Below are 22,924 nucleotides of genomic sequence, written 5' to 3' on the forward strand. Positions count from 1 at the left end.
TGCACACCACTGCTTTAGGGACTTCTGCCCCAAAGGGGGCTTAGCAGAGTAACATGGGCCCCAGGCAACACAGTCGTCACTGTGGTGGTCTCTAGTTCTTTGCTTCTGATGTCTGGTCAGGACTTAGGGGAAAATAGGATCCACTGCCACACTCATCCCAGCCATCATGTGATGGCAGCAAGGCAAGAGCCTTCTGGAAGAGAGCCCCACACAAGTTTAAGTGTTCACACAAGAGCATGTAGTGAGGAAAGTGTAATTCTGCATGAAGGAAACCCTATGTGAGAAATGAAGCCTGTGGTACTGTGTTTGCTATTACTTGCTGGTTCACTCCAGACAGCACAGACCAACTCCATGCTGAAGAGAGTGACACTCAAGGCAGAAATTCAGCCTCCCTTACCAGGAGTCCTCCCGGAGACATGGAGTCATTGAGGTCTCATTTTTCTTCACACTTTGCTGAAGGAGCTTTCTCCTGGTCCCAACCCAGGTGGTCTTCTCAAAGCATGCCCTAGGAAATGACACAGAAAATGCATGCTTTGAGCCTCCACAGGGATAGCATTCCACCAAAAAATAACTCACAAGTCCTTTAAGAGTGATTTGTTCAAAATGAGTGAACTTCATGGGTGATTTTGAGAAAGCAGAGCATGGAAGGTGCTGTCAGAGAAAAAGACAGATCTGGCTATATGAAACAATCTGCAGGAAATCATGACACTGAGTGATAAAAATTGAGGAAGGCCGTAATTTTGCACAGTGTGTGATGGATGAAACACTCCATTTGCTTCACAGGAGAAGGCAGCTGTCTGCCCACCCAGGCAGAGAGGACTGCTCCATAGTAAAGTGGCAGTGGGTCCAGAGGACTGGTAGAAGTGATGGAGCAAAAGGAAAGGTGGAGAGGGAGACTTCAGGTAGGTAATCAGTGTTAAATAGCATAATTTAGATGAGACAAAACAGCAGAGGCATCCCTTTACCCCTCTTCTTCCACAGCTCATTCCCAGAACATTACCAACTCCATCCATACTGAAAAGCAAAAGAGAAGCTTGTCCTCTTTTGACTCTGCAACCACCTGCTGGCTCGCCATTCCAGATTTGCTGAGAAAACAATCCTTCCTCATTTTCTGTGATATAGCACTAGGCTATATCACACTCACATGCATAACCATTAATTTCTATCCAATTCATTTTGGAAAAATCCTTGACTGAAGAGACTGTTCAAACAGCATTACCCCACTGTGCCACCAGGCTGTTTGCACATTGCTGAGTTGGCACAGTCCAGCACTTGGCTTGCGTGGTAGGGGGTGGAAGCGGGGGTGGAGCCTCCTGGCTCCAGCTGTGTTATGGATTTTCAAATCAAAGCAGCTCATTGTCCTTTCTCTCAGGTACTAACAAAAAAACCCCAATAATTACAAGGACTTAAGCATTCACAGCAGGAATTTCACAGAGAAACAAACAGAAGCAGTAAGGAAACCACCCTGAGCATTGAGAATAGCATCAGCTTTAGCCAGGTGTAATGCTCGGTGATTTCACCTCTGGAAAGCTGATATAAGGTTGTAATGTTTCTACACGCATTCCCAAGGGAAAGGAAAATAATACATTTCCAAGACAACTGAAAATTATTGCAGTAATTTAAGAAGTGACAGATTTTCTGGCTTGGGGCAAGTCACTGAATCTCCCTATACCTAATCTTCTCATCAGCACGACTTGCATGTCCACTGCCATGAAGTCGTTGCAAGGATCCAAACACTTCTCAGAGAGCCACAAGACTCTGTTCAGGAGTAAATCACAGGAAAATATGGAAGTAGCAACACTAGCACCCACCCTGCACAAACACCCCTCTGAAAATATGTATATATTAAAAATTTAGACTGTTACATAAATCTTCCTGCAAAATCATAAAATCATAGAATGGTTTGGGTTGAAAGGGACCCTAAGATCTAGTTCCAACCCCCCTGCCATGGGCAAGGACACCTTCCACTAGACCAGGTTGCTCAGAGCTCCATCCAGCCTGGCTTTGAACACCTCCAGAGATGGGGCATCCACAACCTCTCTGGGCAACCTGTTCCAGTGCCTCATCACCCTCACAGCAGAGAACTTTCTCCTAATATCTAATCTAAACTTACTCTCTTTTAGTTTGAGGCCATTCCCCTTTCTCCTGTCACTACATATTCTTGTAAAAAGTCCCTCTCCTTTCTTGTAAGCTCCCTGCAGACACTAGAAGGCCACAATTAGATCCTGATCTTTACAATAAGAAAGAGGAAATTTGACAGTGTACCACTGCAGCGAGCTCTGAGCAAGTTTTTTATGCCAGCCTGCATCACTAGCACTTCAGATGGACTCCTGGCTGTGATGAAGGGAGAGGATGTCAGGACTGTTATTGACTTTCTGATTGCACTTTGAGCTGCTTTCCAACCTCTTGCACATTTCTGGCACTTTAATGAACAGAAGATATAGTCAGTGACTTGGCAGCAGGCTTGGAGCAGAGGGAGGCACTCACCTTCCTGGCCTCTTTTTCTCAACCACCAGGCAATAATGTACTCTTTATTTGTCATGATGATGTTAATGTGCAAGCCTCAACCTTTTCTGCAGGGGTAGTTCAGGAGTTATTATTTGGGACTTTGATATCGGCTGCTAAAATCACATGGGAAAGTTACTTAACTGACAAACCTGGCATTAAGGAGTTCAGAAAAGAGAACTTTTTCTAAATACCAGCATTATTATGAGCTTATGTTAAGAGGGGATATATACAAAGGAATTTAAAACTTTTTATCTTGCAGAAGTGGAAAACAAGTGAAACTACAGTGAATTAATTAAAGGCTTCAAACAAAACCAAAGAATCTCCCTTAAAAATTCATCTACAAAATGAGTTTAATGCCAGAGAAGAACCCCATGTTGTTTGGAGGCAGAGAGCCTCTGACACCAATCCTGTCTTGGTCAATACTAATTCAGGGATCTCTGTCAAAAACCTCTGCAGGCAGTGTGCGCTGTCCTAGTGCAAATACACACCCAGTTCAGCACCAAGTGTTCTGTCCTGTGCCTTCAACATTAACCTGACTTCTTCCATTGGCTCAAACTCAAGAAAAATTGAGGTGAAATCCAGAAGTTTCCATAGCTTTTTCAGGAACATCACCAGCCTTAGCAAAGAATATTCAGACACCAGTACTAAGAGTGCCAGTCTCTGAATATCATATGAGGTCCACAGGCTCACTTGTCACTCCTGTCTTTTCCCTGGCATTAGTTCAGGAGTCATACGACCATCCATCTCACAAGTTTCTTGGGAAGTTTCTGCAGAGGCACATTAGTCATCCTGCTTAGCCTGTTTCAGTTTCTAAAGAATGGGTGTCTTTACCATAAGACTATTGCAACAGAAATTCCACATGACAGCTGGAAGCCCACATATAACCTACCAGGAAGCTGCCTCAAAGTCTGTACACAAACCTTAGTGGCATTGCCTCACAACATATTATCATTTTTTTTGCTGTCTCTCATTCATTACTGACTGGTGGATAATGCTGTGTGTCTATGCTGTTAAAACAGCTTAGCATTTAGATTTGCCTGGAGACCTGGTCTCCCAGGCATTAACTTGGCCTGTGAATACAAATTGTGCCAGAGGATTTCAAGTACATGATGTTGATATTTGTATTTGTATACCTGTTGGCAGTGAAGAACCATTAACCTCACAGAAATATTGCTGTAAGAACATGGTAGCTTAAAGATAAAGCCACAAGGCAGGTAGAGGAGGTTGTCCTCCTAGTTCTGCCTCCCATTCCCTGAGGACAAATCAGTGTTACCAGTTTCCTTATCTATAAAACAGGCATAATTGCACCCTTTTACTTCATGAAAACAGCCTGAGGCTTAAGTTATATTGTCTGCAAATTTAAACTGGAAAAATGCTATAAAGATGCCAGCTACTGAGCTTTTATCTTCCTTTCCTGAATTTCCCAACAGTTTTTGCTCACTGTCACCAACCACAGAATCAGAATCACAGAATAGTCTGAGCTGGAAGGGACCTACAAGAATCATCAAGTCCAACTCTTCAGTGAATGGCCTATGCAGGGATCAGACCCACAACCTTGGCCTAATTAGCACCATACTCTAACCATCTGAGCTAATCTCAGGGTCACAAATGTACTTTTTGAGTGACTCAGTAATGTGCAGAGGGAAAGATGGGTAAAACTGCTGGGCAGATAGATAGTTATTCATTCAGGTAACTGGATTCAGTTCCCACCTTCTTGTCCCAGCTTGCCTCTTTGTGGTCCCTGGCATCTTAAAAATGTGTTACTAAATAGCATTTGGGTTCTGCTGGAGACCTGCTCTCCATATTACTGACTGCATGTGCATGCAAAGCCTTCTGGTCTTCTCAAAGTAAGACCAGCAGCAAAGAAACTTGCTGCACCTGCAGCAAATGGAAGAGAACATAGTCCTTGTATTTCAGGTACTTTGGACTCAAAGCTCCTTCCCCAAATATACAAAAAAGAGGAATTATCATTTCTTAGCCATATAGTATTAGCACAGGCCAGAGATAAAGATGGGACCTATGACAAGAGAAGACAAGACCCAGCATGGGGATGTGTTTGTGTAGGTCTGCTCTGTCTTAGCCTTCTTGCTGACAAGAATGAGGTAGAAAAGACTCAGTAGTTTAGTTAACAAAACCCAAAGTATATATGTGATCTTCAAAATTAAAGACAATGCAAGGAAGAGACGTTGGACTAATGCCTGTAGGCAGCTTTTCATGATTTTTTGGTCTGTTCATTTCTCATCTGCTTCCAGGGAAGCACCCAGGGGTTGGCTATGTATTGTATTTCAAACAAAGCACAAGACAACTGACTATGAACAGGGATAGATTCTTCCTCAGAGTGAACATAAATGTTGTGGACTGTTTCGTGTGCAGGTTATGCTTCTTTCTCTTGCCTTCTCCAACAAACCAGTAACCCAAGCTAAACACATACATGACATCACGTGGAGCAGAGGCTGAGGCAAACAGCAGAAGGTGCATGTCAGAACTTGGTCACTTCTGCTTAAAATAGCAAGGGGCAAGCTTTCCAGAAGTTATGTTTGCCCAGTAATAAAAGCGTTTCCATTTTACCAGGATAAGGCATGGAAAATTGGAACTGCACCAAACTTTTCAGGGCACTTCACAATTTAGAACACACTAAGCCACTCCCTTTCTGCAGCACCTCTCGCAAGCTCAGCATTTCAGATAGCAGCTTGGGCAGTTGTTCATCTGCATTGATTTACCTGGGAACAGAAGGGATCTCACATCCCAGGACACTGACCAGGACATTTGGAGGGATCACAAAGCCCCTACCCATCAGCAGATCTGTAAGCAAGGTAGCCCTGTTTCAGCAGCAGTCCACTCTTGTACAACTGCATGAGTTACATTTCATGCTTTGAAACATCAGTCTTATCAAGGGATTTTATCAGGCTAGGAAGTTTCAACACTTGATATACAGTACCTTTGAAGTCAGTAGGATAATGACGTCAGAGAATACCCTAAAGCCACCCAAGGTCATAAAGTTAATAGATAATAAAGGCATCTAGTCCCCTAAGAATAATGCCTTAGCTGCCCTGTCTTCATTTACAGATGCATCCTGAGGATCTGGAGAATCCCAATGACCTGACTCAATAACAGTGGGACGATGTAAACAGCATGCAGGGCAGTAAATACAGTAGTGTTTAGGAAAACAAAGAAAATGGACCCAAATCCACACAAAGGTACTCAGTGAATTCACCTAGAGAAGATTATTTTTCAAAGGGGTATTTTCACAGAGCAGCGCAGCTCCTAGTTCTTTCTTATGTGCATTATGTCCCAACATTTCTCTCATTTCACCATTTGGATTTATTAGTCACTGCTTTAGATGTCAGCTATTCTGTAAAGCACTAGATGATCATCAAGCCTAGTTGTGCTGGACTGCAGTCTCTGGAAAATGCAAGGTTTTCCTTGCAAGCAGTTTGCTGCTGTAAATGCAGTGTTCACATGGCTGCATGGATGTGGTCTGAATGCCACCCAGGTCTACATAATAGACAGGTCACAGAGAGAAAGCTGCTGCTCCAGAGTCTTTGAAGATTGATTCAGGGAGCCAAAGCAGGTGATAGGAAGGAGAAGTTCGAAATCCAGTCACAGATCAAAACAGAAAGAGAAACTGATGCATTTCTCTGGGTTACATGGTGAGTACTGAAGTTGTGATGACGCAGCCATGCACTACCTTAGAAGACAAGGAAGGGGCTGTAGGCAGAAGGCTATACGAAAGAGAATTCTCCTGCAGGGTAGTCACAGAGCTGGCCAAGCCCCAGTGAAGCTCCAGGGAGCAAGGGGGAAACTGCCTCATCCACCACCCTCCACATTCTAGTGGGATGTTTCTACTGGGACATGGGCAATTGTTGACGCCAAATTCACAAGCAAACAGAAAGATTTTGAGACACCTGAGCCAACAATATATATTTGATCACAAGTCATTGCCAACAGATTTTCTGAGTTTATCACAACTCCACATTTCTGTTCCCTTCCTACTTCATTCTGCCTTTGCCCCTTCACTTCATGTTTTGTTTACCTGCAGTGTTTATTCTGCCCTGCTGCTTATTCTCTGCCTTATTATGCTCCCTTCCCTAGTCTCCTGATTCCCTTTCCCGGGTTTCCATTTGGGGTTACCTTCTCCCAGGTCTTTTCCGGGTGCCATCAAGGGCAGCAGACAGCTGACAGGGTCACTTCCTGCCACAGGAATGAAGTCAAACCTTCTTGGCTACCTCACCCCTCCAGCATCCTCTGCAAAGCCTCTTCCACCTGGATTGCCACCCCTCAGACCTAAAAGACAAGGGGAACAAAAGGAAGAGGTTCTTTGAAGGATAATATTAAATTATAACCTTTTCTTTCAGACCTGTGGCAGTGCATCTGCCGTAGGTGCTGGTAGACTGTACATGTTTCCCAAGCTGCCATTAGCTCTTTCTTTTCTGCCTTCTTTATTTGAGGAGCCCAGACATTTCACCATCCAACAGGGAAGCTAAATGCTCCCAAAGAAGAAGAAAACAGGGAAAGCACAACTCCTCACTCCAGCACTCTAGGAGATGCATCCCAGCAGTTGTAAGTTGTACTTGGAACAGCCTCAGCAGAATGAAAAAAAAGGCAGTCACAGCAGAGAAAAATCTATGGAGCCTGAAGGGCATAAGAGTCCCAACAGGCATCTGAGTCATGCTCTGAGACAGAGCCATCACACATCAACAGAGTGGACACAAGATCAGACACAGCTTTTGAAATATCTAGAAAAAACAGCCTCAGCGAAGAGAAGAACCATTAAATCTGTGTTTCCTTCCATGTCAGGTTAGGTCTCTGTCGTGGTTTGGACTTTGTTTTCCCCCAGAGGCCAAGAAAAGTGGTAGACCCCAAGGGGTGGAAACCCCTGGAAGTTTTGAAGTTCTGCCCAATGGGCGCTCCTGCAAAAATGTCAACATCCCACAATCTCACCGGAAGAGATGAGTTGTAGTTTGGTTGTTGAGGAGAGGTGGCCATGTTGTAAAGCCACGAGGAAGGGGCTCGGAGCCCCTCGGGCCCTCTGGGCTCTCCCAGCCCCTGGCTGGGGGGCTGCGGGGACCTGGAACAGCATAAAGCTGGGCTAGGTGCCTGTAGTTATGCCGGGAGATGTTTTCTCCATGGGCGCAGAGCAGCAGCCGGCACTGACCAGAGAAACGGTGGCAGAGAGCCAGGAGATAAGAACCTGAACTGAAGGAGCGGCAGAAACAACATGCAGCACCGGAGAGAAGACTCCTGAAAAGAGAGCCAAGGAGAAAGAGAGCCAGCAGCCTGAGAGACAGAGTTCTGGGGGTAAGACTGTACCAGCCCCCAAAACTCCTTTGAGATCCCTCTGAGAAAAGAGGAGTAGATGGACTCCTATTTTAGAGGAGCCTTGGAGTACAGCAGTACCGGAGAGAGAGAGGAGCTGAGAAGCTCAGAGCGTCCCGGAGCCGGACCGGGACGGCCAGAGGAATGCGGGGGGAGTTGACCTTGGCTCCCCCCCCCTTGCACTGCTGCCACAGTGGCAGCCTGAGAGACAGGGCACAGAGGCCCTGCAAGGAGCTGAGTCTCCTGGAGATACCAGACCGTCACGAAGACCCCCCTGTGTCTTCGTGATATGACGTGGTGATACGACCTTGTCTGGGGTTACGAAGCCCACGGAAGACCCCTCGGTTGGAGGCGATGGGGCCGAGAGAGGCTTGAATACCTCCCTCGTGAGTGCTGGCAGAAAGCCAGCTATCAGCTGCTGCATGTGGAGAAGACAGACAGACTGCTGCCTCAGAAGATGCTGCTGCTTAAGGACTGGAAGGGATCTGTCCTTCTTTCCCTCCTGGACTTTTATTTGGAGGGGAGAAGAGATATGATCATTGTAAATACTATATGTCATGGTAGAGATAGTTTGTGATCATGTGTATAATGTGATGTGGTATTTATTTGTACAGTCATTGTAATATATTCCCTTTCCCCCACTTTGAGTCTGGTGTGTTTTGTCTGGAAAAACCCATCTCACATTAAATTGAGATGTGGGAGGGGGAATAGAGTTAGGGAATTGGATTTTAGGGCCATCTCAAACCATGACAGTCTCCTCTCTCCAAAAGTATATCTGTACCGCACACATAAGGCCTTGGATCAACAGGCAAAATGCCTGGTCTGAGAAATACTACCAAACTGTAAGAGCTCTGTGACTTCCTTTCCTTAATCACAAAGCTCCTGTGGAAGCCACACACAAATACAAACATCTATATTGACTCACTGTCCCACCCCACACACAAACTTAATAAACTCCTCCACATTTACACAACATTGCCTCACAAGTGTAACTTGAACTGAAAACAAAACAAAACCCCAAGCAAGAAAAAATGAACAAAAGAGAAACACTCCCCAGTGAGACTAAAGCCATGCTCATTTGTTAGTGAAACAGCCTTGGACATCTCAGACTTTATACCAATGAGCCCTTGATGTTCTCTGTGCTAGTATATAAAGTGCCCTGTCTGAAGCACTCCAATGCTCAGTAGCATTGAAAAAAACCCATTCCACAACACCGAATAAAGCTTATTAGGAACAGCTCAAGCATACAGGAGCAAGACAGGCCTTAGGAGATTGCAGCAACCTGGGAGGGGCTGCACAAACATCAACAGCAGGAATAGAATTCAAGTGATCTTGACAAACTGGAAATACAATCTGGAAAAAACAATTTAGCATGAACAGCTACGAATGACTATAGAAAAAAGTTGAAAGATCAAAGTAGGGAATATTGTGGCACACAGCTGATCTACTGGAAAGGATCTGGAGCACATCATGTGTCAGGCTGCCCATAAGTGAACAATATCATGTAATATGATGTTATGTTATGTTATGCTATGCTATGTTATGCTATGTATGTTATGTTATATTATGTTGTGACTCCTGCAAATATCTTATCTCGTATTCCATGTTGTCTGCAAATACCCAGGGTAATCTCTCAGCACTTAGCAAGGCCTTAGAGCTCAGTTCAAGGAACTCCAGCTGAAGAAAGAGAGGGGTAAGAGGATTCAGAGATCAAAGGATATTAATTAATATCATTCAGAGAAAAAAAGACTAAGATTGAAACTATCTTCAGATAACCTAAGAAGTGCCTACAAAGACTGAGGAAATGTTTTCCCTGACCATTGTGGGCAAACATTGATTACAAAACACTTCTGGTGGAGAAGGTAATTCCTCTGAGGCAGATTGCTTGTGAGTTCAGACGATTTGAATAACAGATTAAAAACACTTTGTCCAGGAATGTTTTGGTCCAAGCTGATCCTTCCAAGACTTGCGCTGCAAGGAAGATGCATATAATATCCAGATTTTCACCTGTAGGGCTCTGCACATGGGAGGTAGTAGTTCCTCCCATGGATACCAGAGCAGACAAGATTCAGTGAGAGAAAGTCACTTCCACTTATACTTGGATAAAATGTTTAAGAAAAGCAGACTGAGAGGACTTCTTGTCTGATCTGAAGTACTGGCTGCAGGAGTATGAGTTCAGTGAGACCTAAGGTTTCTGTTAGGAGGTGGATGATAGAGTAGGAGTGGGCAGCCCCCAAGGCCATTTGGCTGTGGCAAAGGGCAGGACCAGCCTACCTACCTGCTCCCTGATACCAAATGGTTGTTCCCAGGTAGGACAGGTGTGTGAATCAGGAATCCCAAAGCACTCTGGAGACACCTTAGTTCTTGATTTGATTTGGCAGCTTTTAGGGATGAGAAGGAACCTATAGGAGCACTAGGTTGGAAGAAGATATAGGGAAGGTTAGGGATTCATTGAGTGCTTTGCATTTCCATCTTGTCTGTTTATTTATTGTAATAATGGTCCAAGAGCTGCTAAATATGGGACAGGTTCTCAGGTTTTTTTCTGTAGTAGTTTCAGACCACTTTGTAAGCTTCCTTGTCTTTGTTCATTTGTTTGTGTCCTTTCATTGCACAGAAGGTAAAAGCTGGCTTGATTTTTAGTATACTATTCCACTGCAAGATTTTATTGACTTTGTATTGAGCTGCTACACCCAGAAAATAACTGCCATACCATGGGAAGCAATTTAAAAAAAAAATCCATCTGCTTTTCCATTCTGTTTCTGGAATTTACCCTCTAAAAACTGACTATGCAGGCCCTGAAGATCATGTTACTCTAAGCAAAGCTGGAATAGGCTACTTATTGTTCTAGGCCACTGGTATTCCCCTTTCTCAGACATTGCCTGCAGAAATAACGAGCAGCTTAAACAGGGCTCCGTTTTCGAAACTGTCAACAACTTGAGTTCCCCATTTAAAGGCTCTGGCACTGGGGCACCCTGAAGCCAGGCAATGTTAGCAGGAAAACAGAGTTAATAAAGAACAAGGAAAGCCTGTGGGAAGGGGAGAGGCCTCTTCTGCAGGGTGAAGTGCAGCAGTGTTGTATAAGACTGAGATCCAGGGCTCTGCCAAGCTCCACAGGCAGCAAGATACTGATTTGTGGCTTTGACTATGAGAGAGAGGGTCTCATGGCCACACTTCCCATTGTGCCATGGGGGCAACAGTTGGCTCAAAGCCCATATCTGTTGGTGCAAACCTTCCTTCCTTCTCTGGCACAACACTGGAGGGAGGAGGAGTCTGGTTATATAATCCCAGAATGGTTTGGGTTGGAAGGGACCTTAGAGATCATCTAGTTCCAACCCCTCTGCATGGGCAGGGACACCTCTCACTAGATCAGGTTGGTCAAAACCCCATTCAATTTGGCCTTGAACACTTCCAGGGATGAGGCAGCCATAACTTCTCTGGGCAACCTGTTCCAGCACCTCCCCACCTTCCCAGTAAAGAATTTCTTCCTAATATCTAATATAAACCTGCCCTCTTCTAGTTTAAATGGTTAGTCCTCATTCTATCACAACAGGCCCTGGGTAACAAATCTCTCTTCAACTTTACAATTCCTCTAAGTGTTGAAAGGCCACAATAAATGGGATGCATTAGGAAGAGCATTGCCAGCAGGTTGAAGGAAGTGATCCTGCCCCTCTACTCAGCCCTGCTGATGCCACATCTGGATTACTGTGTCCAGTTCTGGGCTCCTCAGTACAAGAGAGACATGGAGCTCCTGGAGTGGGTCCAGCCAAGAGCTACAAAGTTGATCGAAGGACTGGAGCATCTCTCTTATGAGGAAAGGCTGAGGGAGCTGGGCCTGTTCAGTCTTGAGAAGAGACAACTGATAGGGGACCTCATCAATGTCTCTAAGTATCTGAAGGGAAGGTGTCAAGAAAATGGAACCAGGCTCTTCTTGGTGGCCACAGGAAATAGGTCGAGTCAATGGGCAGAAACTGATGCATAGGAAGTTCCTCCTAAATATGAGGAAGAATTTCTTTACTGAGTGGGTGACCAACCACGCACTGGAACTGATTGACCAGAGAGGGTGTGAGGTTTCCCTCACTGGAAATTTCTGAGAACTGTCTGGACACAATCCTGTGCCATGTGCTCTGGGATGACCTTGCCTGAGCAGGAAGGTTGGGCCAGATGACCCACTGTGGTTCTTCCAGTCTGACCCATTCTGTGATTCTGTGAACAAGGTCTCCCCAAGAGCCTTCTCTTCTGAACAGCCCTGACTCTCTCATTCTTTCCCTCATAGCAGGGATGCTACAGGTATTTCATCCTTATTAGAAGGTGGCCCCCTCCAAAGTCCTCACAACATCAGCTCCACAGGATTTCCAACCACCGGTGACTCCCCAAACCACCCAAAACAACTGTGGCAATATTGATGCTCTGCAGAAGGGATGCTCTGTCCCCTCTACCCCCCAACCACCACCTCTACAGCCTCCTAAATTTTTTCCAGCCTTTACTTCTGGTTAGTAAGGCAGCTGCTGCTGAAAAAGAAGTGACAGGTTGTAGGCTGGAGGGGAGGGAAGGGGTCAGAAATGCAGAAGGGGCGCGCAGCGCTGGACCGACCCCATTCCCTGCAGCCGTATCCCCGTCCCGCCCTTTGGCCGGAGCGGCCCCCGCGCGGCCACCAGTGGATGGGGGCGGCGGGGGGGGAGTTGTCCCATCGCTCCCGCCCCCGTTGGCAGGGCCCGGCCCCTCTCGGGCGGGGGGGCGGACGATAGAAAGGGCGGGCGGCGGGCGGGCGGAGCCAGAGTGCGGAGTGGCGGCGCGCACGGCTGGACCCCGCCGGGACACACCGCGCCGGCATGGCTCTGGATTTCCTGGCGGGGTGCGTCGGCGGTGAGTGGCGGCACGGGGGGGGACTGCAGGGAAAAAAAATTATGGGGAAGGGGGAAAAGAGATGAAAAAGGAAACGAAAGGAGAAGGAGGTGAAGAAAATAAAAATTAGCGCAAAAGGAAAAGGGGAGTATGGTGCGAAAAATAAAAAGGTGGCAAAGGGAGAAAAGGCGGAGAATGGGGGAAAAGAGAATTTTTTTCTTTAATGCGGAAGAAAGGGAGGCAGGTCGGAGGGGAGGGCTGGGCGCGGCGCTGTTATTTTGGGAGCGGAGGATGGTGCCGGGCGCGGGGGCGATGAGCGCGGCCGCCCCGCTGCAGGTGGGGGCCGAGCACGGTCGGGAAAGGTCTGGGGGGATTCCCCTGTGGGTCCCCTGTGGTTCCCCTGTGGCCGGGGGGGTTCGGGCCGTCCCCTCCGCGACCGCGCCGCAGCACCGGCGTTTGCCCAAAGGAACTGGAAGGAGCGGGGGTGGGAAGAGGGGCCTGGGGTGAGCGCAGGGGCAGCGGTGCGGTCGGGAGCCCTGACCTGGACACACGGACAGCCGGGGAGCTTTAAGATGGAGAGGAGGAGAGAACGCGTGCGGCGCGTTCTGCGCTTCCCGGTGCATCTGCCGCCGGCCTGCTGCCTGCTATTTTTAGCAGCTGTTAAATTATCTTCAGGAGATTTATTCTCGCTTCTTTTCGGGTATTTGAGCTTGTTATTCTTCTTGCCAACCCGGCGAAGAGATTTTTGGTTTTTAATTTCTTTTTTTCAGCCTCTCTCTGACTTCATCCTAGTGATCCTTGCCTTGCCGGGGATCCTGCGGGGTCAGTTGTACCAGTGGCCTTTCCATGCCGAACAGAGTGCACAGCGCTGTTTTTCTATCTTGGGCTATCTTGCCGCTGTGCTGGCCTTGAACAACCTGGACTGCACCATCCTGGGGTGGGCGCTGTATTGCTGCCACATCTTCCTCGGGAGAGGGAGGGCAGCTATTTTTCTGCAAACGTGGGAAGGTGCATTGAAGCTCTTGTACTTCTCGCTGTTGTCAGTGGTCATTAAGGATTGCTGGGTCACAGAAATACAGAGCTAGAGGATTCATTGCTTCAGCCTGTGTGCAAAATGCCTGTATTCAGATTGGTGTAACTAATAGGCCTGCATGTGACTTCTGTAAAGTCCTTTAATGCTAGAATAAAGCAAAGGTTTTTGGTAATGCTTGGTCCTGCTGCAGGTGCTACTATCACATCTGGAAAGGCTGAGAGCAGGAATGTTCTTCTGCCTTTAGAGAAGCTTACATGTTTTCTGTGCCTGCAAAGAGTGACATGTACCTGAAACATTGTGCTTCAGAGGAAACCTGCATTTTCTGCCTGCTGGACTTGCCTTGGGCTGAGGCCAGGAGTCACAGCTGCACATTCCGTATGATGTGGCATGCTCTGTAGTCACACCTCTGTAGTCTCAACCTCTGCCTGGGGCTCAGAAACTTGAAGAGAAGCACAAAGGCACCTAGTACTGGCCTGAAGGACTGAACTGTAGATTTCTTATCTTCTGACTTGATAGGATGCTCTTTACCTGGTCTGTCAACAATGCTGTGCACTCTCACCTCAGGCTGGTGGTCCTGCTTGTGCTACTGTAGCCCCAGACCCAGGAAGAAAACTTAGAGTAATAACCATGGCATTTGTTTTGTTTCAGGTGCTGCTGGAGTGCTGGTAGGACACCCCTTTGACACTGTTAAGGTGGGTTGATTATGAAACATTTTTGCCTTTAAGTAGAAAACTTAAAGTTTCTCCAAGGAGTGGGAGAGGAAAAAAATTCCCCAGACACTGTAGGAGCACAAATCTGTGTGGGAAAGCTTGGAACAAGCCTCCACAACCTGTTTATAGATTTTTCAATCTACAGCTCCTCAGAAATGAAAACCCAGTAACATGACAAACCTTGACCTAAACTGCAAGTTCATCAGTGCAGTAACAATATTGTATTTGGAAATACAATCTTACATTTAACCAAATTTTGTTCTAAGCTTGCTTCTCTGCAGCTGATCAACACTAACTGCTAGAACTGCCTCTCCCTGCATTTGGAACTCAAACATACTTTGATATTAGGTTGAAAGATTGTATTTTGTTGTCCCCTCAAGCTCTGCTACTTACTCCTTAATTTGTAGCACTAGCCAAAGGGTGTAAGTGAATAAAAATCCAAGTATGAAGCTTGTCTGGGGGCTTTTTCCTCCAAGTATTATTTTTATAACTTTCCAAGTTCAAATTGATTTTATGATGATCTGTTAATTGTGTGTGTTACACATACTTCAGCTACTTCAAATATAAGATTTGAGATCTTCTGAAGGGTCCTCCAACTAGGGCTCCCAGGAGTCCAAACCCATCCTTCAGAATGGAAGGACAATTTAAGTCACTGTTTGGCAGCCTTGTCCAAAGTCCCCTGCTGGAAGAATAGAAGAAGGGATATCAATATATTCCCTGCTAAATTAATATACCCGATCACTTAACTTCAGCAGACAGCCTGTTGTGCACTATACCTATATTTGGAATACCTTTGCCCTGCTGAATTTAGATACGCAAAGGTCGTGGGCTGATGAAAGCCATCACCGTGTTCTGTATCCTAGCACATGGTTAATTCAATACAGAATTCCCGAGCTAGTGGTCATTACTTCTCTTTGCAAGCTTGCAGTGCAAGCTGCTCAGATAGTCAAGTCTGTCTTTTTGTCGTTCAGAACATGGTAAATTTGACTGTTAAGTAATTCAGTTGAATTCTAGTATATATTTTCAGGAATGGCATTATCCAGACTTGCACAATTTTTCTTATGACGGTACAGGGCCAGCTGTCTTTTTCTCTCACCCCCAACCTGCCAAGTTTCATGTACTTAACTGAAGGTGATGGGTCATTTCACTGAATCCTGCAAAACTGCACAAATTCTATGCTCAAATTAAAGTTAATTATGTGTAGGGTTTTGGGGTTTTTTTTGTGGGTTATTTTTTTTTGTTTTGGTTTTGGTTTTTTGAAGTGGAACAGCTTCTACTACATGAAACTAAACATTTAACTGTCTGCAAAAACTGTGGCTCCCATGCTAGTTTCAGCAGATGTATTATTGCAAAAATAGATGTACTGGCTTTGAAAAAAGCATCTTGCTTTACAATAGAGCAAATAGTTTGTTTCTGGATGACTCTCCATGTTTTCTGAAATCTAGTGTGGTACATGATATTTTCATATCCATTTGAAGGTATTATAAGCAATCTATTTTTTGTTAGAGCAAATACTAATATTTGTGTTATTAGCTGGCACGATCATCACTGTCTGTGGGAAAACTAACCAGCCTTTAAGGGAAAAAACAAACAAAACAAAACATTACATAACTTGTGTATGTATATATGTTAAAAATTAACTCTTGTTATAGCTCTGCAGTGTTTAAAGGGCTAGCTGGTAGTCAGCTTAGACTGTGCATTTTTAATATAACTGAACAATGGAAAAGCTGCTTAGATAAGCCAGAATTTTACTTCTGTCTTGGCATTTAAGCTCTTTTTTGGTTTTTTTTGGCTGGTGCTCATGTTTCACAGAGCGGGGAGGGGGATGGTGGGACACACAGGGAGAAAATTAAGCCGGTGAAGTCACCCTGCAAAACCTGCAACTGAGCTGATCTCAGAACTGGCAAATTGCTTTTCCCTGGTTTGTTGATGTAATGTATAAAATTGCTTTTTTGCTTTTAACTGCCTTTACTTTCTGAGCTAGGGGCTGTCTTCATTAACAGCAAAAGTGTTACTTTGTTGTAGATGACAGATAAGCCTCATCACGGAGAGTTACCTAGTAAGTATAGCCCAGGTGAACACTTCTGTTTCTCTCGGTCTTAATTTATTCCCAAATGTATTAGTTCAAGTAAAGACCTGAAAGACTTACAAAGCTTTTTCCCTTTTTGGTTTTAAACTGATGTGTCCCTCTTCTACAGCTATGGCATGGAGGGAGTGGGGTTTGAATATCCTTTTTTTTTTTTTTTTTTTTTGATGTAGTTTTATTCTGAACCTTCTTTCTGCTATGAGTTTCTGGCTGTATACAGTTCCACACACAGTGCCTCTAAAACCGAATCTCAGGCACACTGTTACTGAGGTCTTATCCACTACATATCTTTGGAGGATGTTTTCATTGCTAAAACACTTCTAAAGTCACCTATTTCCCACATTATTAAATGCTTGGACTGTTTGGGGGATGTAGTGGTTTGGGGTTTTTTTGTATAGTCTTCAGTACCTTTATGCAAGTCTTAAGTAATGTGAAATTAATGTGTGTTATTATTCAACCTAAAACCTTAGAAGGGAGTAAGAATATAGGCCAATGAATGGAATAGCAGGCTAAACTTTGCACGATTCATTCTTCCTGTAGTTGTAGACACTACAGAGCTTGTTGAATATGGCATTAATATGCATGAAATAAAGTTTATGTGCACTCACTGCCTTAGTAGCTTGCTAATGAGGGTACCTCGATGTGACCAGCACTGTTCTCAAGAGAAAGAGACATTTTTCATTCTTAGACCTGGAGAGTCAGTACTCTCTAAATATTTCATCCTACAACAGGGCTTAATCTGTTACTATTTCACAAATTATTTGGGCAAAAGTGGGAGCTATTTGCCACTAGGAAATTCAACCCATATATAGAATATGACTAATTCTAAACTACTAAACACAAGTGTGTAGAAAAGATGAAGTAAGAAGGTTTCTAAGCTGCAAATCTCCCCGAGCATATCCATGTGGAAGTCCACTAACTTCACAGATGGGGTTTGAAACAATAGTAGTAAATTATAAATGGAGTAAAACCTTCATTTGTGCAATTGTGACAGCTTGTTAAGATTTATGACTTTGTTTGTGAACCTGCTTCTTTAACAGTTTTGACAATCTGCCCATCCCCCAGACGTCCCTTTAAATAACAAAGGATTTATTTTCTTTGAATCCTACCATAAGACTGCTTTTAACCCTAAGATGTTGTAAGACCTGCAAGGATCTCAGCCTCCCAGTATGCTAGCATACACTCATGTGTATACTAAAAAGATACTGAAAACTAATGTTTTGATTTACAAAGCATAAAATATGGGTAAGAATATTTAAAAAAAAATAATTTGTTTTTCCTTCCAAGAAAGCTAACATGAATACAGCATTCTGAAAAACCACCTCCACAATCCTTTTCTAGACTCACATCTTACAGGTCTTTCATTGTTTTGGTGGTGGTTTTCATTACCTTAGGCAAAAACAGATAAAAAGATCTTAAGTTCAGGAATGTTTCACACAGATACGATAATCTTATTTTTTTGCTCAGAATAACAGTCTTGAAGGTTTTTGCCCTGGAGTTGCAGCAGCATTAAATGGTTGATAAGCATCTTTCCTGAAGAACATTACAGCCCTCCACGCTGGAGATCAAAGACAGATTTATAACTTTATCAATGCAGTGAAACCAATTTATTGAGTTTATTGCAGTGTAGGGCTTTGCATAAGCTAAGTACAATTGGCACTTTTTAAACCATACTGAGGGCAAATTACCATGAAAAAACAGAATTGGACTTTTCCATTAAAGGTTTAAAAACATCCAGAAAAGGGCCTGTCTCCTAAGACCACCAGTTACAGCAGCATCTATCTGTCCAGTAGAATGTACTATTTCAGCTTTGGAAAAGTTAACTGATTACTAGCATTAAAGGTTTGAAACAGCCACGCCCTCATCAATTGCTTGTATTCAGCAGGTTTAAAAAAAAAAACAGACTAAAATTTAAAAGGACTAGTGGCTTTTTATTCCTTCTCTTATGCAAAGACAAATATCTTAAGAGTCACTGCCCAACTACCCTCTGAATAAAAAAAAAATTAGATCTCAATGAATGGCCCAAATCTGGTAACCAGATACACCATGGGTGTTGTTGAAAGTTTCCATTCTTTTAAAACTGTCCTTATTTCACAATTGACTTGCAAATAATTTTTTTTATAAAATTCTATCAGGTTTGTATGGATATTCCTTAGTGTGAACAGAATTATTCCTGGCAGCTACAGAAAGTCCCTATTGTAGCCCATACTGGAAAACTTCTGTTTGAAATTCTAGATAACAATGCACCTTTCCACATACTGGTTTTCTGATATTCACAAGAAGTTAATAATCCTCTTACTTTAATGTTTTCACCCCCCAAATTAATTCAAAACACTTACACAAGATTTTGAAATGATTTTGCCACATATCTAGTGTCCAGCCCGTGTTCTTGCATATCCACTGCAATAGCAAATTTCCACATAGGTACAAGACACTAGTTTACCCACTAGGCTGCTCCTGATGTACAAATCAGTATCTCACACAACTTTTTTTATAGGTTCGTCTACAAGTTCAAAATGTAGAGAAGCCTCTCTACCGTGGGACTTTCCATTGCTTTCAGTCCATCATAAAGCAAGAATCTGTAAGTTTTGCATATTTTTTTATCTTTGTATATTTTGACTCAAAAGGGTGGGAAAGCTGTTAAAAAAAAACAAAACAAAACTACAGATGTTGAAGATCAAGAGATAAAGCATACTCTGAACCTCACCTAGGGCAGATATTGTAATCAGAAGTTTGCCAGAAACTTTGTGAAGAGTATTACTAAGTTGGTATTTCGAAGTTAATTTTTTAAATAAAATAATAAGTTATTTAAATAACTAATTTTCTGAGAACCCAAGCAATCAGAGCAATGAGTGAAGAGATTAGTGAGGTGTTGCTGAAGCTTTAAGACCTCAGCTAAAAGGGTGGCTTCAGGCTTTAAGATACTTTAAAAAAAAAGTATAAAATTTGCCAGAAAACTTTTCTCTTGATGGACTAAGATTATTTTATGGGTATGTTCAACTGTATATTTGTACTGCTGAGTTGTTTAGTTGTTTGTGTCCTAGGCAGAGATGAAATTTCTATTACTAAGCAAGGTGGTTCTGATCTTCTGACCACTGCTAGAAAGTTAGGGCACAATGGAGAGCCAGAAAGGCCACCTTCTGCAGTTTCAGAAGGTTATCAACACCACTGTTAAAAAGCATTTTTCCTTCCTTTTTCCATCAGGCTTTTGGACTCTATAAAGGTATTGGGTCACCAATGATGGGACTTACATTCATTAACGCGCTCGTGTTCGGTGTACAAGGAAACACACTTCGTGCTCTTGGAAAAGACACTCCATTAAACCAGTTCCTTGCAGGGTCAGCAGCAGGGGCTATCCAGTGCATCATCTGCTGTCCCATGGAGTTGGCAAAGACAAGAATGCAGCTTCAAGGAACAGGAGAATACAAACAGAAAACAAAGAACTACAAAAACTCTCTGGATTGTTTGATCAAAATCTACCAGAAGGAGGGGCTGAGGGGAATCAACAGGGGCATGGTCTCAACATTCATAAGAGAAACTCCAAGCTTTGGCTTTTACTTCCTGACCTATGACTGCATGACTAGGTATTTAGGCTGTGAAGCTGAAGACAGTTACGTTATTCCCAAACTGCTGTTTTCTGGAGGAATGTCAGGAATTGTGTCCTGGCTCTCAACCTATCCCATGGATGTGATCAAATCCCGACTTCAGGCCGATGGGGTCGGAGGCGTTACCCAATACAAGGGCATTATGGACTGTGTCAGAAAGAGTTACCATGAAGAAGGCTGGAGGGTGTTCACGAGAGGTCTCACTTCCACGCTGCTCCGTGCTTTTCCTGTCAATGCAGCTACCTTTGCTACTGTCACTGTGTTCCTAATGTACATGAGGTCAGACGACAACATTCCTGAATGTGAACCAGATCTAGTAATCCATCAGCCTTCCAATTTGCAAACTTAATCTGTTTGTTCTCCTCATCCAAAGCCCAGCTGGTTGGGTTTTGTTGAACATGAACATTTGACCTGCACAAGTAGTGTAGATGGTAGATGTATGCTATCTGTATAAAGAATTCCTAAATGTCAAATTAGGATTTCATCTCACTACTTGTATAAACAGCATCTTGCCTTATTCAGGACTCCATATCTAGTAGTATTCAAGTCAGACGGGGACCTGCCTTTAGAAAGTTATTGTTGTGGCTCCAGAAGAGGATCTGGAGAATGCCATAGTACCAGAAATTGTTTTCTTCCACTCATGCTCTGAATGAATGAGTTGAGTTGAATGCAGAAATTTTGTCATGAAAGAAATACGCATTTTGTTTGTGACAGGAGTTAAGTACACTTAAGGTGAAGTAGGGGGAATAAATTAAATGTTGGAGGCATTTTGCAGGTAACCCTGAACTGTTTAAGACATGGACTAGCATTCAACTAGTCATGTGTTTTACTTATCCTCTGCTTTTATACGTCAGTGGTTTTAGTAGCAACTTTGTTCATACTGATTTGCAAAAAAAAAAAAAAAAAGAAAAAGAGAGAAAATATTTGTATTTAAGCTACTCCCTTACCTTTCAGCTTTGAATAAATATCTTAAGCACAAAGTTAGCATCTGCACTCAAATGCACTTGTTCCTTTAAATCTCAAGGCTTGTAAGGATTTAGGGAAATTCAAATCTAGTAAGATTGATGTTGTTTGCCTTCACCTCCATTTCTCCTTTGGTGGGTGCATGGACTGTATTAAGTTAGTTCAGCCCACGTAGACTTTGTTCTCCAAAGTTAATGCAACTTTGCACCACTTCTCCCAACGTGCCCCATAGCAGCCAGTGATGTACAGATGTCAAAGTCCTGCTTGTGGTATTGCACAAAATGTTTGCGGGTGCAATGTTAGCTTAGCAGCTCCAAGTACCATAGAAATACATATTTAGAACTAGAGGTTTCATATCTTTTCAGAAAATAGAGGTGTAAGTGTCTGAAATGGTTGCTGTTCAATACACTTGCATTATGAATTGAAACAATACTGATTTTTATGTATTTAGTTACAGTGCTACTGGAAAGAAGACTGGAAAGGGTTTTGGAGAATTTTCTTGTTACATTAATCTGCTGTGATTATTTTTTTTTAGCAGTCTGCTCAAGAAAGATTGTATTAGTCAAAGAGCTATAAACAGTTATTTAAGATTTGAAAAAAAACCTACACATATTTGGCACAAATAGCCAGAAGGAAGGAGTGGATGTGTGTGAGCAATGTTTTAAAAAATATCAAAGTAGTTCAGTAAGTACAACTTGTTACACTTTTGGTTGGGACAAGTGCAATATGTGTTTAATTTATATGAATTTTCTAAAGAAACCTTATGTCATAGCATTTTGCACTGTAACAAAATATGCTGGAGAAACCTGTAAAACTGGTATGTCTCTTTATACCTTGGAGGTATGATGGATGTTCTAGTGCCTACTTGCACTGAGATTCAAATTGAATGTTAAATCTATCTACTAAGCTGCATATGCACAACAACTCACAGTAAAGACCATTTACACCTTTGTACAGTAGACTGTAATTATTGTATATAAAATTGAAGAAATAAATTTTTTTAAAATTTTTACTTTGGTTCTCAGGGTTTTTTTATGTTTTACTCAGATGCTTCTCTGTGTCAAATAGAGCTTGCAAGAGGGTGGAGTTTCTGCTTTTTCCCAGTAGAAACTGCCTGGTCTCACTTCTTCAAACTGACCTTTCTGCTGCTAAGACAACAGTCCTGCTTTTAAAGCCAAAGATCTGGTGCTATGCTTAAACCCTTCATATTCTGCATTTCTTTGATTTAAGCAGTGCTGATCAGCACCAAGGCTGTACAACTGCTGAAGACAAGTCTTGGGTCTCTGAGGAGTCACGTAGAATCAAGAACTGTTCATATCTGACAAGAAGAATACTTGGCTCTGTGATGCACAGTTTAGCAAAAAGTTTTGTAGGTTGTAGCTTTTTGTTTTTAGACAGTGCAACTAGCCCAGAAAGACCATCAGTATTTCAAATAAAAAGCCACCCAGGAAAAGCGGGATGATGATGACCTATGAAAAAGACCTCTCCTTGCTGATCATAGAATGGTTTGGGTTGAGACCTTAGAGACCATCTAGTTCCAACCCCTTTGCCATGGGTAAGGACACCTTCCCCTAGACCAGGTTGGCCAAAGCGCCTCTCAATTTGTCCTTGAACACTTCTAGGGATAGGGCAGCTGCAACTTCTCTGGGCAACCTGTGCCAGTGCCTCACCACCCACACAGTCAAGAATTTCTTCCTGATATCTAATCTGAACCTACCCTTTTTCAGTTTTAAACTGTAATCCCTCATCACTCCATGGCCTTGCAAAAAGTCCCTCTCCAGATTTACAGTAGGCCCCTTTTAGGTAGTGGAAGGTCCTCTAAGGTCTCCCCAGAGTCTTCTCTGCTCCAGGGTGAACAGCT

General features: G+C 43.4%; 1 protein-coding gene across 4 annotated transcripts; it reads left to right on the forward strand.

The window, feature by feature from the left end:
- The first annotated feature begins 12,597 nt into the window (after nt 1-12,597).
- SLC25A29 (solute carrier family 25 member 29) lies at nt 12,598-22,075 on the forward strand. Of its 4 annotated transcripts, XM_051769601.1 has the most exons (5): nt 12,613-12,687; nt 14,348-14,391; nt 16,435-16,468; nt 18,993-19,076; nt 19,700-22,075. In XM_051769601.1, the coding sequence occupies exon 5, from the start codon at nt 19,733-19,735 to the stop codon at nt 20,447-20,449; it is 717 nt and encodes a 238-aa protein (XP_051625561.1). In that variant the 5' UTR covers nt 12,613-12,687; nt 14,348-14,391; nt 16,435-16,468; nt 18,993-19,076; nt 19,700-19,732; the 3' UTR covers nt 20,450-22,075. The 4 variants fall into 4 exon arrangements, with proteins under 4 accessions (XP_051625560.1, XP_051625561.1, XP_051625563.1 ...); XM_051769600.1 differs by lacking the exon at nt 16,435-16,468 and having other exon boundaries at nt 12,598-12,687; XM_051769603.1 differs by lacking the exon at nt 16,435-16,468 and having other exon boundaries at nt 12,662-12,676.
- Nucleotides 22,076-22,924: the final 849 nt, after the last annotated feature.

Source organism: Manacus candei, unplaced genomic scaffold, assembly GCF_025592945.1.
Source record: "Manacus candei isolate 608988 ecotype Guabito, Panama unplaced genomic scaffold, ASM2559294v1 h1tg000109l, whole genome shotgun sequence".
Classification (NCBI taxonomy): Eukaryota; Metazoa; Chordata; class Aves; order Passeriformes; family Pipridae; genus Manacus; species Manacus candei.

What these genes read in the sequence shown, in the direction of transcription:
- SLC25A29 (XM_051769600.1), top strand. Translation starts at nt 12,654, where the DNA reads ATGGCTCTGGATTTCCTGGCGGGGTGCGTCGGCG. An exon ending in ACCCCTTTGACACTGTTAAG is followed by an intron (nt 14,392 to 18,992) that starts GTGGGTTGATTA and finishes CTTTTTTTATAG; the next exon opens with GTTCGTCTACAAGTTCAAAA. An exon ending in CCATCATAAAGCAAGAATCT is followed by an intron (nt 19,077 to 19,699) that starts GTAAGTTTTGCA and finishes TTTTTCCATCAG; the next exon opens with GCTTTTGGACTCTATAAAGG.